Genomic DNA, 18,481 nt, shown 5'->3' with positions numbered 1-18,481 from the left:
GCAGACGCTCACTTTCCGACTAGAACTCGTCCACGTGTTGCGAAACGGCACAATTAAAACGCAGGTGCCAGGGGCCTGGCGAGCGATCAGCTGTCTGCCTTGGCACTGCACCACGGGGCAGCCCTCCAAATCTCCTTGCACTCCACGTGCAACGAAAAAACGAATTGTGTGTGTGTCTGTCAAGAACCCTTTTTCTCAGGAAACGTTCAACTGTACGAGGGCCACTCCAAAAGAAACACATACTATTTTTGTAAAAATACAGTTTTCATTCTGCATGTGTGAAAGTTTTACTGTGTGTAGATACGTCATTCCCGCTTGTTTTCAAACTTACAAGAAGACGGCACGACCGTGGTGTTGGGGATTTGTCGGAATTTTAGTGTGGTGAAGGAGAACCCCTAACACCTCACGTGGTTAAAATATTAGGATGCACTACCTGGAAAATCCCGGGAAAAATCGATCCAAAGTTTCTCAGGTGCCGTATGAGTATAAAATGTTAGTGCATTGCCGAGGCGTCGTCTGGCAGATGTTTAGTGCTCGGACTCAGACTCGGGTTCGATTCCTCCTCCGGCACTTTTTTTCCCTTCTGTTTCATTTTCTTTTGTTATTCCATCAATTATTCAGAAAGTTTCCCAAACCTACATTATCTTTAACAAATTAGTTACATTATTGAATAAAAATTATTTTCTTTTTGTCCAACAACACAATTCATGGCAGTGGGTTTTCTATTTTTCACTGTAAAGTATTTGACGAGAAACAATGGGTTTTTAATCAGAATAACAAAGTCGATAGGGAAACATTCAATTTTTTATACATATAATAATTATAAATAAGAACCGCAATGGTAATTATCGTAAAAACAAACAAAGCAATAGTTTTTGCGACATCTTGCGGTACATATGAACACGGATTTTTTACAGTCACAGGGCGTTTTGCAATAAATCTGTACAAAAACATGCCCCATTAACATTTACGAAAATGTTTTGAGTTTCTGATAATTTTGAGACAAACCAGGAATATTGAATCATGTCTCGGAATATTGGTGATGATAATTGATGGTGAATTATAGAATGAATTTTTATACAATCTTCCCGGGAATTAATTTCACGATTCTCTTGTAACAGTGCGCTGCAATTTTGCAAGCAACAGCAGGAAAAAAATGTGCTGAAGGACGAATCGAACCCGAGACCTCTGGCATAATGGTCCAATGGCCCAAACGCTAACCATGTAGGCCAAACGGCGGCTCGGCAATGGACTAACATTTTATACTGATACGGCACATAAGAAACTTTGGACCGGTTTTTCTCGGGATTTTCCGAATAGTGCGTCCAAATATTTTAACCACGTGGGTGTTAGGGGTCCTCTTTCACCACACAAAATTGCGGACAAATCCCCGTCAGTCGTGCAGTCTCCTTGTTAGTGCAACCTGTTCCCGTAAGTGGCACCGTCACACCATGTCTTCAAGATGGCTGCTACATTTGATGTTCGTCAGAAGCAACGTGCTGTCATAGAATACCTGTGCTGTGAAAACGAGACAGTAGCAAACATCCACAAGAGGTGAAAAAAAGGTGTATGGAGATGCTGCTGTACAATGTGCAGAGAGTTAGCGAATTGTCGACTGCTGACAGACGAATCACAGTGAACGAATTGTCACGCTACGTTGGGATAGGGGAAGGAAGTGTTTGCAGTATACTGAAAGCGTTGCCGTTAAAAAAAGTTTGTGCCAGGTGGGTTCCCAGGATGTTGACAGTGGCTCACAAAGAAACAAGAAAAACGGTATGTAGCGAACTTTTGGAACAGTACGAGAATTGTGGAGATGAATTTCTTGGAAGAATTGTGACAGGTGATGAAACATGGCTCCATCATTTTTGACCAAAGACGAAGAAGCAATCAATGGAGTGGCATCATGCATATTCACCCGTGTTGTTGTCTTCAGTCCTGAGACTGGTTTCATGCAGCTCTCCATGCTACTCTATCCTGTGCAAGCTGCTTCATCTCCCAGTACCTACTGCAACCTACATCCTTCTGAAACTGCTTAGTGTATTCATCTCTTGGTCTCCCTCTGCAATTTTTACCCTACACGCTGCCCTCCAATGCTAAATTTGTGATCCCTTGATGCCTCAAAACATGTCCTACCAACCGATTCCTTCTTCTAGTCGAGTTGTGCCCAAACTTCTCTTCTCCCCAATCCTATTCAGTACCTCCTCATTAGTTACGTGATCTACCCATCTAATCTTCAGCATTCTTCTGTAGCACCACATTTCAAAAGCTTCTATTCTCTTCTTGTCCAAACTAGTTATCGTCCATGTTTCACTTCCATACATGGCTACACTCCAAATAAATACTTTCAGAAACGACTTCCTGATACATGAATCTATATTCGATGTTAACAAATTTCTCTTCTTCAGAAACTCTTTCCTTGCCATTGCCAATCTACATTTTATATCCTCTCTACTTCGACCATCATCAGTTATTTTACTTCCTAAATAGCAAAACTCCTTTACTACTTTAAGTGTCTCATTTCCTAATCTAATTCCTTCAGCATCACCCGATTTAATTTGACTACATTCCATTATCCTCGTTTTGCTTTTGTTGATGTTCATCTTATATCCTCTTTTCAAGACACTGTCCATTCCGTTCAACTGCTCTTCCAAGTCCTTTGCCGTCTCTGACAGAATTACAATGTCATCGGCGAACCTCAAAGTTTTTACTTTTTCTCCATGAATTTTAATACCTACTCCAAATTTTTCTGTTTCCTTTACTGCCTGCTCAATATACAGATTGAATAACATCGGTGAGAGGCTACAACCCTGTCTCACTCCTTTCCCAACCGCTGCTTCCCTTTCATGCCCCTCGACTCTAATAACTGCCATCTGGTTTCTGTACAAATTGTAAATAGCCTTTCGCTCCCTGTATTTTACCCCTGCCAAGTTCACAATTTGAAAGAGAGTATTTCAGTCAACATTGTCAAAAGCTTTCTCGAAGTCTACAAATGCTAGAAACGTAGGTTTGCCTTTTCTTAATCTTTCTTCTAAGATAAGTCGTAAGGTCAGTATTGCCTCACGTGTTCCAACATTTCTACGGAATCCAAACTGATCCTCCCCGAGGTCCGCATCTACCAGTTTTTCCATTCGTCTGTAAAGAATTCGCGTTAGTATTTTGCAGCTGTGACTTATTAAACTGATAAATATGTAATTTTCACATCTGTCAGCACTTGCTTTCTTTGGGATTGGAATTATTATATTCTTCTTGAAGTCTGAGGGTATTTCACCTGTCTCATACATCTTGCTCACCAGCTGGTACAGTTTTGTCATGACTGGCTCTCCCAAGGCCGTCAGTAGTTCTAATGGAATGTTGTCTACTCCGGGGGCCTTGTTTCGACTTAGGTCTTTCAGTGCTCTGTCAAACTCTTCACGCAGTATCGTATCTCCCATTTCATCTTCATCTACATCCTCTTCCATTTCCATAATACTGTCCTGAAGTACATCGCCCTTGTGTAAACCTTCTATATACTCCTTCCACCTTTCTGCCTTCCCTTCTTTGCTTAAAACTGGGTTGCCATGTGAGCTCTTGATATTCATACACGTGGTTCTCTTCTCTCCAAAGGTCTCTTTAATTTTCCTGTAGGCAGTATCTATCTTACCCCTAGTGAGATAAGCTTCTACATCCTTACATTTGTCCTCTACCCATCCCTGCTTAGCCATTTTGCACTTCCTGTCGATCTCATTTTTGAGACGTTTGTATTCCTTTCTGCCTGCTTCATTTACTGCATTTTTATATTTTCTCCTTTCATCAATTAAATTCAATATTTCTTCTGTTACCCAAGGATTTCTAGCAGCCCTCGTCTTTTTACCTACTTTATCCTCTGCTGCCTTCATTACTTCATCCCTCAAAGCTCCCCATTCTTCTTCTACTGTGTTTCTTTCCCCCATTGCCGTCAATTGTTCCCTTATGCTCTCCTTGAAACTCTGTACAACCTCTAGTTCTTCCAGCTTATCCAGATCCCATGTCATTAAATTCCCACCTTTTTGCAGTTTCTTCAGTTTTAACCTACAGGTCATAGCCAACAGATTGTTGTCAGAGTCCATATCTGCCCCTGGAAATGTCCTACAATTTAAAACCTGATTCCTAAATCTCTGTCTTACTATTATATAATCTATCTGATACCTTTTAGTATCTCCAGGATTCTTCCATGTATACAACCGTCTTTTATGATTCTTGAACCAAGTGTTAGCTATGATTAAGTTATGCTCTGTGCAAAATTCTACCAGACGGCTTCCTCTTTCATTTCTTAGCCCCAATCCATAATCACCTACTATGTTTCCTTCTCTCCCTTTTCCTACTGACGAATTCCAGTCACCCACGACTATTAAATTTTCGTCTCCCTTCACTACCTGAATAATTTCTTTTATCTCATCATACATTTCATCAATTTCTTCATCATCTGCATAGCTAGTTGGCATATAAACTTGTACTACTGTAGTAGGTATGGGCTTTGTGTCTATCTTGGCCACAATAATGCGTTCACTATGCTGTTTGTAGTAGCTTACCCGCACTCCTATTTTTTTATTCATTATTAAACTTACTCCTGCATTACCCCTATTTGATTTTGTATTTATAATCCTGTATTCACCTGACCAAAAGTCTTGTTCCTCCTGCCACCGAACTTCACTTATTCCCACTATATCTAATTTTAACCTATTCATTTCCCTTTTTAAATTTTCTAACCTACCTGCCCGATTACCACGCTCCGATCCGTAGAACGCCAGTTTTCTTTCTCCTGATAAAGACGTCCTCCTGAGTAGTCCCCGCCCGGAGATCCGAATGGGGGACTATTTTACCTCCGGAATATTTTACCCAAGAGGACGTCATCATCATTTAATCATACAGTAAAGATGCATGTCCTCGGGAAAAATTACGGCTGTAGTTTCCCCTTGCTTTCAGCCGTTCGCAGTACCAGCACAGCAAGGCCAGATCAGTCAATCATCCAGACTGTGCCCCTGCAACTACTGAAAAGGCTGCTGCCCCTCTTCAGGAACCACATGTTTGTCTGGCCTCTCAACAGATACCCCTCCGTTGTGGTTGCACCTACGGTACGGCCATCTGTATCGCTGAGGCACACAAGCCTCCCCACCAACGGCAAGGTCCATGGTTCATGGGGGGGGGGGGGGGGGGGGGGGGCATATTCACCCAAGGAAAAAAAATTCAAAACCACACCTTCTGCTGGAAAAGTTATGGCTACAGTGTTTTTCGATTTCGAAGGACTCTTGCTTGTGGATATCGTGCCAAGTGGAACCACCATAAATTCTGATGCATATGTGACGACACTGAAGAAGCTTCAAGCTCGACTGAGTAGTGTTCGACCACATCGGCAAAAGCAGGATGTATTGCTGTTGCAAGACAATGCACGGCCACATGTCAGTCAAAAAACCATGGAAGCGATCACAAAACTCGGATGGATAACACTGAAACACCCGCTTTACAGTCCTGACCTGGCTATATGTGACTATCATCTCTTTGGGAAACTGAAAGACTCTCTTCGTGGAACAAGGTTTGAAGATGATGACTCCCTTGTGAACGCTGCCAAACAGTGGCTCCAAAAGGTTGGTCCAGAATTTTACAGGCGCTGGTTCCAAGCTGGCGTAAGGCAGTTGAGACGGATGGAAATTATGTGGAGAAATGAAAATATTGTTCCTAAAGGATGTATCTACACACTATAAAACTTCCAAGCATGTAGAATAAAAGGTGTATTAAAAAAAAGTAGTGCGCATTCTTTTGGAGTGACCCTCGTATGTCGTATATTAAGATCTACAGTCGCTCGGCGGCGTGAAAATTTTAAGCTATTAAGTCAATGCAATAAAAAATATGACCATTTATGTCACATATTTTGATATTCGAAAACTCACTCGCCAAGACTTACAGGGTGCTTTCCGTTTACCTAGAATCATGAAATTTGGCATGAAGCAAGGCTTCACATTTCAAGTAAAGGAAAAAAATCGGAAAAGTCTGAATTCATAATTACACAGAGTGAGTCACGAAGATGTGCAAATATTTCAATATGTTATTCTACAAGTAAAACTAAAGACAAGAGTTAATACTAACATAGGTCCGCAAATGTTTAGTTACGAAGTTAACGGCTAATAAGAGATTTTTCCTGAAATTTAGTAACTTGGCCAATATGAAGCCATCGCAAAACTGTACGAGGTTAAAGTAAAGCACGATTTCCATTTATTTTGTTGTTACAGGTCTGGTACATCTAATAAAACATGTCCCAGGCGTGTATCTGCAGTTGTTTTCCAGAACATCTAGAAAAGCGAAGATTCCTTACATGTAAATTTGTTTACTTTCCATTAAGAATGCAGAAATATTTATGTCGTTGTTGGCAACCATTAGAGAATTGTTTCAGTCTTTTCCTAGCCTTTAAACGTGCTAGTTTTCTCTGTTGTTCAGTGAAAGAACATAATAACAACTGTGTATTTACGTGAAACCACATAGTAACTGTTGCAGTTTGTAGTTTACTTCTGAAACAGGAATGTCTTTCAAATTTACAACGTAGGAATACGCCGATATAGCGTTTATTTATGGCAAATCTTCTTCTGTTGGAAACTGTGGAATAGTCTGGAATTAAAAAAAAATGGGCCAAGGAGTTAATAAATTAAAAGTTTTACGAAATTACGTCTTTGCTTATCTGTATGTTGTGGAAAACTTCTGCAGATGCACGTCTGGGACATGATTTATTAGATTCACCAGACCAATAACAACCGTGTTTTACTTTAACCTCGTACAGTTTTGCGATGGCTTTGTATTAGCGAAGTTGCTAAATTTCAAGAAGAATATCTTATTAGCCGTAAATTCTTAACTAAACATTTGCGGACCTATGATTATCTGATCTTTTTTTTTTAGTTTTACTTGTAGAATAACTCACTCATCAGAAAATACAGGGCGCTTCTGTTGACCACGAATCATGAAATTTGGCAAGAAGCAAGACTTCGCAGTGCAAGTAAAGGGAAAAATCCAAAATTGTTCATTTGTAATCATATAATACGAAAAAAACTATTTCTTTTGTTGTTATCCGACATCGAAACTTGAAATTGAAACATTCTCGGAAGTCTTTAAATCCTGGGACTGATATCTTGTCAGTACCAATGTCAATAAAAAGCGAAAACCGTCTATATCCTCGAGACCTGGGATGGATATACTATCTGTACACGAATTACGTTTTTATTGAACCATCGGTGCGCGTGACCTGCACGCACTTGGCCCATATTTTTGTTGATTTTCCGACCCGTGTCTGTGTACTTATATATAACCACTGGAAAATGATTCTGATGAGCGAAACTGATCATATCAGTCGAAAACAAAAATTAAACTGATGCTGTCATTTGATTCCAAGTAATGCTACAGTTTCGGAACTTGCACCAGCATGTTTCAAATGCTGGACAATAACTTAATCGTGACTATGATCAACTCAGACGGGAAGCGTAAATCGCATTCCTTCGGAATTTCTAAACCACTGGGGGTGTAAGGTAGCTGTTCACAGATCTCGTCCGAATATCGATGTGCGCATACGTGGTTGGCCTACAAACGCGTTGGCGAGTTGTGAGAATATAAAGCGATCCCTTGACAGTCAACATCATTGTTCATAATTGCCAGATGAGCAATAATGCTCAACGTGTAAGTGTTAGATTGAGAAACTGCGCGTTACTACTGAGCACAATAAAAACGTTTGAGATATATGGCATATATGGCGCTCCTCGAAATACTGTGCCGTCTGTGGGCAGTGTTAACATTATCCTTGCCAATCTCGCGGCCGGCCTTTGTGGTCGAGCGGTTCTAGGCGCTACAGTCTGAAGCCGCGCGATCGCTACGGTCGGAGATTCGAATCCTGCCTCGGGCATGGATGTGTGTGATGTCCTTAGGTTAGTTAGGTTTAAGTAGTTCTAAGTTCTAGGGGACTGATGACCTCAGATGTTAAGTCCCATAGTGCTCAGAGCCATTTGAACCAGTCTTGCGCTTACTACATTCTCTATGCATATTTGTGTTAGCTATTGTTCTTGTTTTGTGTTGAAAATGAGTATAAAATGTGCGCTGTTCTTGGAGTGAACTGAAATGTATAAATCCATGCAGGATTTGTGGGATGTTAGAGCAGACGACTACAAAAACAATAAAAGTGACTCGTACGAGTTGTTGCTCACAAATTACAGGGAACGGTACCCTTCATATGTTTAAAAAAATTACTAATGCAAAGTTGTGGATAAAAATATATTTACATACTTACGTGTGTGTATATGTACCAACCGAAATATAATCTTTTACTCATCAATTATCGCATATCACATTTTCATAACTAAGTCTCAAGTACTCTGAAATGTAGCGCCACTTGTAAATGCCAAGTCATCCAAAGAACTGGCAATAGCAAGGTATCGTAACGTAATAGATTAGCACTGAAACGATGGACATGTGTCTCTCACTGAAGAGTTTTGTTTTTCGATCATGGAGACAGCCAGTTACGTACCAAATGTTGGACCATCAACGCGTAAAATGTTGATAACTTATTTTCGTTCAACCTCAGTTCTCTTACGTTTTCCTTCTACTGATTTTTCATTGTCATGCCTCTCTTTCCTGTTTGCAAACAAAGTACACCAATTATCACAGCAGCAGTGCCTTGGGCGCCCAACATTCCATATCGAACATTATTGTTGCTGTGGTCTTCAGTCCTGAGACTGATTTGATGCAGCTCTCCATGCTACTCTATCCTGTGCAAGCTTCTTCATCTCCCAGTACCTACTGCAACCTACATACTTCTGAATCTGCTTAGTGCATTCATCTCTTGGTCTCCCTCTACGATTTTTACCCCCCACGCTGCCCTCAAGTCCTACATTGGTGATCCCTTGATGCCTCAGAACATGTCCTACCAACCGATCCCTTCTTCTTGTCAAGTTGTGCCACAAACTTCTCTTCTCCCCAGTCCTATTCAATACCTCCTCATTAGTTATGTGATCTACCCATCTAATCTTCAGCATTCTTCTGTAGCACCACATTTCGAAAGCTTCTATTCTCTTCTTGTCTAAACTATTTATCGTCCATGTTTCACTTCCATACGTGGCTACACCCCATACAAATACTTTCAGAAACGACTTCCTGGCAAATCTATACTCCATGTTAACAAATTTCTCTTCTTCCGAAACACTTTCCTTGCCATTTTCAGTCTACATTTTGTATCCAAATGGTTCAAATGGCTCTGAGCACTATGGGACTCAACTGCTGTGGTCATTAGTCCCCTAGAACTTAGAACTACTTAAACCCAAATAACCTAAGGACATCACACACATCCATGCCAGAGGCAGGATTCGAACCTGCGACCGTAGCAGTCGCAAAGTTCCGGAGTGCGCGCCTAGAACCGCGAGACCACCGCAGCCGGCTTTTGTATCCTCTCTACTTCGACCATCGTCAGTTATTTTGCTCCCAAATAGCAAAACTCATTTACTACTTTAATTGTCTCATTTCATAATCTAATTCCTGCAGCATCGCCCGATTTAATTCGACTACATTCCATTATCCTCGTTTTGCTTTTGTTGATGTTCATCTTATATCCTCCTTTCAAGACACTGTCCATTCCGTTCAACTGCTCTTCCAGGTCCTTTGCTGTCTCTGACAGAATTACAATGTCATCGGCAAACCTAAAAGTTTTTATTTCTTCTCCATGGATTTTAATACCTACTCCGAATTTTTCTTTTGTTTCCTACAATGCTTGCTCAATATACAGATTGAATAACATCGGTGAGAGGCTACAACCCTGCCTCACTCCCTTCCCAACCTCTGCTTCCCTTTCATGTCCCTCGACTCTTATAACTGTCATCTGGTTTCTGTTCAAATTGTAAATAGCCCTTTGCTCCCTGTATTTTACCCCTGGCACCTTCAGAATTTGAAAGAGAGTATTCCAGTCAACATTGTCAAAAGCTTCCTGTAGGTCTACAAACGCTAGAAACGTTGGTTTGTCTTTCCTTAATCTAGCTTTTAAGATAAGTCTCCGCCGTCTCCTGCACAAGGTAAACTACGCCAAGCGCGTCGGCGCCGGGGCGCCCGTCTACCTCGCCGCCGTCATGGAGTACCTGGCAGCTGAAGTACTCTAACTGGCCGGAAGTGCAGCCCGCGACAACAAAACTACGCGCATCATCCTGCAGTTCGCAATTCGCAACTACGAGGAGCTCAACAACCTGCTGTCGGGCATCATCATCGCACAGGGTGGTAACATCGAGGTCGTGCTGCTGCCAAAGAAGAGCGAGAAGGAGGCCTACACGGCAATGGTAGTCGGATGAAGAAACCATCACGATGCTGGAGGAGGAGATTAGAGTTTAACGTCCCGTCGACAACGAGGTCATTAGAGACGGAGCGCAAGCTCGGGTTAGGGAAGGAAATCGGCCGTGCCCTTTCAAAGGAACCATCCCGGAATTTGCCTGGAGCGATTTATGGAAATTACGGAAAATCTAAATCAGGATGGCCGGAGACGGGATTGAACCGTCGTCCTCCCGAATGCGAGTCCAGTGTGCCAACCACTGCGCCACGTCGCTCGGTACGATGCTGTCGCCGTGCCACTGTGGAGCATGAGACGGCGTGCCTTGCACTCATGTTAAATGTGGTTGCTTTTTGACGTAGGCCCCTTCTTTGTTGCACAATACAGCGCTCACCTGCTGCTGTAAGTTAATTTATCAGCACCTCTGTTCTTCTTTCCAAAATGTCCTACACACCTTTCTGGACTAGTGCTCCTGCAAGAATGAATTACTGGGGAATGACTCAGCCTTAGCCGGAAGTTTGTTTTGAGAACGAATCCTTCCAGTCTGCGGCACGTACTTTCCTTCATTACTTGATATGCCCGATTACCTCAACAGACGGTAACAATTTCGCATGTCATGTCTGTAAATTCTCAGCAAATGGAAACTTGATGAATGCATTAGCCAACAGTTCTTTGATTTCGAAAAGGTGCTGTTGTACATTACTGTTTCCATCCAAAGTAATTATCTGCTTACTTCGGTCGAAGGAAGTTCTCGATATAAAAAGTTCTAATAAAACTGGTTTTGAATACAGTTAAACAGGTCATTTGCGAGGAACGGTTGATATTATCGCTATGTAAGTAGAGCGGGCTATAGGCTTGGCTTCGAACCTATCTTTTATGCTGGGCGTGGCATTCAGAGTAACACCGACGAAAACAGTTAAAGAAACGAGAGAAGATCTAACGGCTTATTGGAACTAAAAACCCTGTAGTTTTTTTTTTTTTTTTTTTTTTTTACGTAGGGTCTATCTGTCGAAGATGTAGACATGATGCAATGAAGAGAGACACTGGTGAATACGAAGCAGCACAGAAATCTCATGTTGCACCAAGGTTTTGAAAAGTCTCTGATAAAACACACACACACACACACACACACACACACATATGCGCGCGCGACCAAAACCACTGACACCTGAGACCGATCGATTATCGCACCGCCATGTCGTTGCCTAAAATGATAGAACTCCTACTAGGGAGGAGGCAAATCAACCAAACACCTTGGAAACAGAGATGATACGATGTGTATCAGATTCCTAGTCTCTGCAGGATCATTCAAGTTCAGCTTAATTTCAACTGTTATTATGTCTTAGGAAAACAATGGAATTCCCAAAATACTATTTTCGTTACGACTCTGACTATTTTTTGGTTCCAATCACATTGACCTTTTTCTCCAAGAATTTTCGAAACATTCCAAACTAAGGCCCTAATGATACTCCCCTGCCATTGTTAGCAACAAGAAATTATCATAGACTGACATTATTTTAAAAAATACTGGACAGCGATAGACCTGCGAACTGTTGCACCGATAAGGAGATCCCTATGCGCTCCAAAAACGAAGTGCAGTACGAGAACAAATTGAATAAGGTGACGCCATGGCGGAAGTGACGAAGCAGCTCATTATACAAGGATCTATAATTCGCAACACAATATGTATAAAACAGTTAATGCACTTGAAACCCGGTCACTATGTCATGAAAGAGGAAGTATGCTACAGTTGTTCAAAACACCACTGTCGAGATAGACGATGTTACTTTAAAGGGACGTATGAGGCTGGTTAGTCATTTGGGCTGTACTACCACTGCTGCGAAAAAATGTGTTAAAAATTTCGCAAAAGAGATAGATGATGGAGTGAGGAGAGTTGTTAAAACGACCAGACCCAATGACGTGAAGACTTATGTTAAATCTTTTCTGCAGAATTTCGCAGCATCTGCAAGTCTCAACAAGAATCACACATATTATAGGTGTCTGTCTTTGACTACGATGATTAACGTAACTGAATTTTAGAATGGCGATGTGTTAACGTCAGCCTGACTATGAGATCACTGTAGGGAAGGAACAACTGCTCGGCCTGGACTGGAAGGGGAATGTGCCTATCACAGCTTTTACCCCGAGTAACTCTGGGATACCAAGGCAATTTGAAATCCATATAGCCTGTGGGCGATTTAAGCACGCGTTCTCCTGATGCGATTCCACGTCAGTTGACAAATGATTGTCTTGTGGCTGGCTATATGTCAGTGGCTCCCAACCTTTCTTCGACCATTACCCCTGAGTACAATTAGACATTAGATAGTACCTCCGCTCTCCCCCTCATAATCACCAACATTAGCACCCAACTAAACTTTCGAATGAAAGACTTTTCTTCGAACACGGTTTTAAAATGATGAAAGATGAATGATATTTAGTTTCTGTGTGGTGCACCGCAAGTGCTACCCACAACTCCTTCTTAGAAAAGAAAACTATCTATCCACACTGAGGATACATATTTGTTACAAAACATGCTTCCCCTGCATTATTGCTCTCCATTGCAACACTTGGTTGGGGCCGGCCAGTTCTAAGCGCTACAGTCTGGAACCGCCCACCGCTACGGTCGCAGGTTCGAATCCTGCCTCGGACATGGATGTATGTTATGTTCTTAGGTCAGCTAGGTTTACGTAGTTCTAAGTTCTATGGGACTGAGGACCTCAGAAGTTAAGTCCCACAGTGCTCAGAGCCATTTGAACTTGCTTGAGCTGCACACTGTAACCCATCTAAAATCAAATAAGTTCAGATGTGCGCAGGGTATTTACTGTTCGTAAATCACGTTGTTGCTGCAGTCCTTACTTCTGAACTGGCAGAAATTAAGACGACTTCAGGCTGTTATTGCTTTCCGTCTGACCACTCTAGTAAAAAAAACTCTGTACAGCACTATAGTAGCCCTGCTGTGTCCTGCTGTCAATTAATTCATTTATCTCTTTCGAAGCGACTCCTGCAGGTACATGTACAACATGGAGAAAACGTTTTCCCTGAGGTATTTAGCATTTGTTACGTATATGCCTCACTTTCATCATCAGCGATGTACGGGACAGAGCATAACATACACGTGCAGTGGGTGAACTATCTAAAGAACCTATATCGTATTAATGCTACTAATTGAGAAGAAATAATTATTGATAATTTATATAATCAATATCAGAGTCTTACAAAATTATGATAATAGTAAGGATTTCCTGAAAATATTTTAGTTTCGTGACTGAAACAGAATAGAATCTTTTATCTTTTACTCCTTACAAAGTTTCATTTTACCCCTCACGGGGTAATAACCCCCACGTTGTGAACCACTGCCATAGGTTATAGCCAGGCATTCAAGGTCTAAAATTAACAAGAACCAACGGTCTAGTCCCTTACGATAAGTGGTCCTAACCCGCTTGTTTCTCTAATGCGGATGTCAGTTGGCAGGCACTTGGCAGTTCAAAATTGCCTCCCCCGTTTCACAGGTGTGAGATCCTAAAGAGATTACATAGCACAACGCTATTGTGTCTACATGCTGTCGCAACTGGACTCAAGATCTCTTGGTCGAAGGCGAACGCACTATGTACTCTTGGATAAAGATTAACTTCCGGCGCGCCTTATGTAAGTATACATGGATCCTTGCTGTTCATTCTGTATATTAATGACTTGGAAATTTTTGTGCAGATGACGTCGTTATCCAAACGATGTACTGTCTGAAAAGAGCCGCAGAAATATTCAAGTCCGGCCTTGATAAGATTTCAAAATTGTGCTAAGACTGGCTTCAAAAGCTCAAAAAAGTAAAATTCTACACTTCACACAACGAAAACTGCAATATCAATGAGTCCAAATGGAATCAGTCAACTCGTCCAGATACTTGGGTGAACAATTTGTAGGGTTATGAAATGGAATCATCTTACAGGCTCAGTTGTGGGTAAATCAAATGGCAGACTTCGATTAATTGACAGGATACTTGGAAAATGCAGTGAGCCTACGAAGGAATTTGCTTACTGAACACTTGTACGACCCATGCTAGAATGTAACCCTAGTGTGCAGGTTCCATGCCAAATAAGACTGTCAGGGGAGATAGACATTTACGAAAGGCAGCACATATGGTGACTGGTTTGACCCATGGGAGAGCTCCCGCGAAACCCTACGCAAAAAACAGCATTAAGTTAGTAACCGAGAAATATACAACTCCCCGTGAATCCATCCCGCAAGGGCCGCGAAGACAATGATAAAGCGCGCACAGATTTAGCGATCATACTTATAACCACAACACACGCAAATGGAATAGAACGAAGCCCTATGTCGTACAATTTGAAGTATCCTTCTGCTATGCATTCACACTAGTTTGCAGAGTACAAAAGTAGAAAAAAAGCAAATCTGTATTTGTACGAAGTGACCACAGAATAGCATGAACATATAAAAAATTTATGCGTTAGAAATGCAGAAATTTTAACACATCAGTGTGTGTTTTAGCTTCTTAAATAGAACCTAAACTTTTAATGACCATTATTTATCGACAACATGTTGAAGTATTGGGGCAACGTTTAAATAATATAAGTTAGCAGCTTTTCTTCTTTCACCAGATGTCTTGCTTCATGTAGCGTTCGTTTGTATATTTGACCTTACATTTTTTCAAACAAGCTCTACGTAACTTTTTACATCTCTATAGACCGAAGCGGGGAATGTCTTATGACACTGGGTCTCATTCATGAGGAAAGCAGTTAATATTCCTGTAAAGTCAACCTGATTAAACGCATTCCGTGGTTCAGGCAAATGTCGGGAAGGTTCTTTGACAACGCCACGGATTTCTTTCCCTACCCATATCCAAACTAAGTGCTGCGTTTCTTGTGGCCTTGTCGGAAGGATTTTCAGCTCTAACCATCATCCCTTCTTTCTTCTAACCTTCCACATAATATCTCCAAAAAAACTGTCTGTAGGGTCTTAGAAGTTCACCAGTACAACAATGACCATAGATAATACCAGTACCTTACTCAAATACCGTCACAGAACAATCATTTCTAATGGTTCCACTTTGGTTTTGATTAGCAACGATAAATGAAAGGCCAAAAATATGTATATCTCTATCTTAGCGACTTTAATTAAAATGTAAAGTCTTGAGAAAAGAGGCGTACTGGCAGTCTCACGCCAGCCCTTAAAGCCTTGAGGACAGGAAGGTACTTCCGCCTTTAGTGACGGGATGCTCTCTAATGACCGGTCTTGCGACTCTGCGCAGTTCTCCATAAACGACGTATCAACAGGATTTAAATATCAACAGTAAAAATGGAAGCTATCAAATGAACTGACAGAGTTTATACTGTAACAGCAGATGTCCTCTGTACGCCCACTTACGAAGCTATCTATGCTTAATACCACCCCGATCGGAATATACCACAAATATTTGAAAGCAAGAGTCAAAGCATCAATTATTTTTCAAAAAAAGAAGTCTAGGACGATGGTTAAAGGAACTATACATGGGCACAAAAACAAGAATAATGCGAATATATCACCGATTTGAAAATGCAAACGTTGGCATCATTTCACAATCGCCGGCGCGCGAGATTTATGTAGTACTGTACGATTTTATTTCAGTATATAGCGCAAAAAATACGTTATATTACACTTAACATCAATTAGAACAGCGCTCACAAAATTGAAAATTATGTTTTGGTGGAATTTTTTCTGACAACGACATCTCCTTTTTGGTAAAAAGGAGGATTTCGTTGGAAACAAATTTCGAGGCTGTGGTGTTAGGTTACACCTTAATCAAATTATTAGAACAGAAATTTGCGCATGTTAGGGATCGATAAATCTAGGGTTTTTAATTATTTTCCTTAAGAAAGAAGGGTTTTTGCGTAGTTTACTAAAAATATATATACATTTCCAACTACACATGAACAATGCTAATCGTATATACAAGCGGAAACATACAGTAAAAAAATCTGTCTTAGTTTTTGAAAGTATTAATGCTGCTATTTATGTAAGTTTTGTACGGCACGAGAAAGGGTGTTTACCCACAACAATCAGCTGTTTGTTTATTTACAAATGTGGATTAGAAGCAGACGACAAACCTACAACACTTGCATGTTTCAGCATACATTAAATTACATACATAACAAAGACACTTACCTTTGGGTCTTTTTCGTAATAATACTGCTGTGTCCTGATCCATCTTGAGACTAAATTGTCTCTAACACAGTGGGCTAAAGCAAAATAGTAGTCCCTCGGTGTCGAAACATTTCGGTCTTTGACAAGAGTGTAATGCAGATGCCGATTAAACGATTTCTTTAATGTAGATACAGTTTCCACTTGTGCTATTCCTCTCACGCTAATCTGCTTCCTCTTCTCGATATCAGACTGAGGTAATGCCATCCTTACACTTTGCTTCCGACCCCTAACCAACACAGACCGCGAATGGGATAGTCACCTTCAGGAAGGTCGTGTCTGGAAACAGTGGCGATAGGTGTCACTGGTGTAGCTGTCATCTGCTGCGCGCCGACGAGGGAAGTTCAAAAAGGAGGGTACGTGATTCTTTACATTCCATGTTATTCTTGCACAGTGGTTAGATAGACTCCTTAGAACATAAGTGATGGAAGCATTTAATGTGAATACGTTTTAAGGGTGTCGTATAACTACGGTGTAGGTGGTTAGCCACGGTGTACGAGTCTCCGCAACTGATAGCTTTTGTTGCTTGTGCTTGTTTAGAGTGACTTTGTGAACGTTAGACACAGTCACATGTCCGTATTTTCCTCTCTGTTGTTGTTTTCTTTGTTATTCTTTTCATATGAACTTAAACAATTCGGACGTATTTGTTTCTTCCAGAATTGGCAGCCAGGATTTTCGTCAGTCATTTCATTCTTGTACGTCTACGGCCTCTTGTAACGTCTCTTTTATATTAATTACCTGTTGGCATTAATCAGATTAGATGTTTATCGGTCGATTTAGTAATGAGCGCACACTGTTTCTGCGATACTACTACCGTTCAATTGTTTTCAGTTTGTGGCATCAACAAGAAAGGGATATTCCTAGGGACTTTATGGTGAGCTTCTGACTAGAACCGGGGTAGGACCACTATTAGATTCAGCCATCTTTAAAAAATATTCGCAAGTTCACGAGACTTGTTAATTTTGTCTTTATATGAAGAACAAAATAATAAAATAGGAGGCTGGCGAGAGTGTGACATTTTTCTTATCGATTTTCATCATAAGTTAATAACATTCCTGATCCTTTTGCGAGAGTCAGAACCAACTTAAAAAAAAAAGAGATCTTGCAATTTTTATTCACAACACCCTTAGTTCACAGGTTGTAGGTGTAAGTTAATACTTCACTGAATAAGATTGTGAATGTTGGCAGTCAAACTAAAACTCTAGAAGCAGTACAACATAATCATAACCATCTACAGGGTACCAGTAGGAGATATCCCAAAATTTTTTGCTCAGTTAGAAAGAGGCTGTACAAAACTGTACAAGAGTAACAGTAAAATTTCCTAATGTGACGTTTTTAACATCGGCCAATAGTAACTGTAGACAATTAGAAACAGTAATGTCAATTCTAACTTATATCCTTTCAACTCCTTCTCAAGAAGGATTTGTAAGTGTATGGGTGCATGACTGCAGTAAGCCTGTGATTGACGGTGCTTCCCCATACGCCACACAGTACTATGATGTAAAAATACAGGCTGTAGAAAAAGGCCTATCTGATATAGATGGTCAAATAACGGTCCTAAAATTCAGGTACAGAAAAACATTTTATGGACAAACCCAAGCTAGGTGTATCAGAATAATAAACAATGAATCCTCCAATATATTTAGAAACAGTCTACAGCAGGAACTATGGGAAGAAGCCTACCATGAAGACATTATGGATAAGAAACTTTTACTCATTTGTAAACCTTTTTCTGAAACCCTTTGAAGCAAGTTTCCTCCAAAGACAAAACTAAATCAAACCTAAGTAGACAGAAAGAATGGGTAATATACTGGATTAGAATATCATTTGTCAGAAAAAGAGAACTTTACTCAGGATAGAGGAATAGTACACACAAACCAAAGAAAATACACTGTAAGATATATTGTAAAATCTTAAATGTATAGGCCTAATCAGAAACTGTGTAAAACAAATTACTACAATACTTCCTCACTATGGTATCAAAAACCAATCATTAGC

At 40.7% G+C, this 18,481-nt stretch overlaps 1 protein-coding gene across 1 annotated transcript in view; it reads right to left on the bottom strand.

The window, feature by feature from the left end:
- Positions 1–17,267, bottom strand: part of LOC126278472 (glycogen phosphorylase) — a 146,989-nt gene extending 129,722 nt beyond the window's left edge. Inside the window, exon 1 of the mRNA XM_049978615.1 lies at positions 16,448–17,267. Coding sequence (XP_049834572.1) covers positions 16,448–16,690 — 243 coding nt within the window. The 5' untranslated portion in view covers positions 16,691–17,267. The remainder of the gene's footprint in view (positions 1–16,447) is intronic.
- Positions 17,268–18,481: the final 1,214 nt, after the last annotated feature.

Source organism: Schistocerca gregaria, chromosome 6 (genome assembly GCF_023897955.1).
Source record: "Schistocerca gregaria isolate iqSchGreg1 chromosome 6, iqSchGreg1.2, whole genome shotgun sequence".
Lineage (NCBI taxonomy): Eukaryota > Metazoa > Arthropoda > Insecta > Orthoptera > Acrididae > Schistocerca > Schistocerca gregaria.
This window is presented reverse-complemented; position numbering and strand designations above follow the sequence as displayed.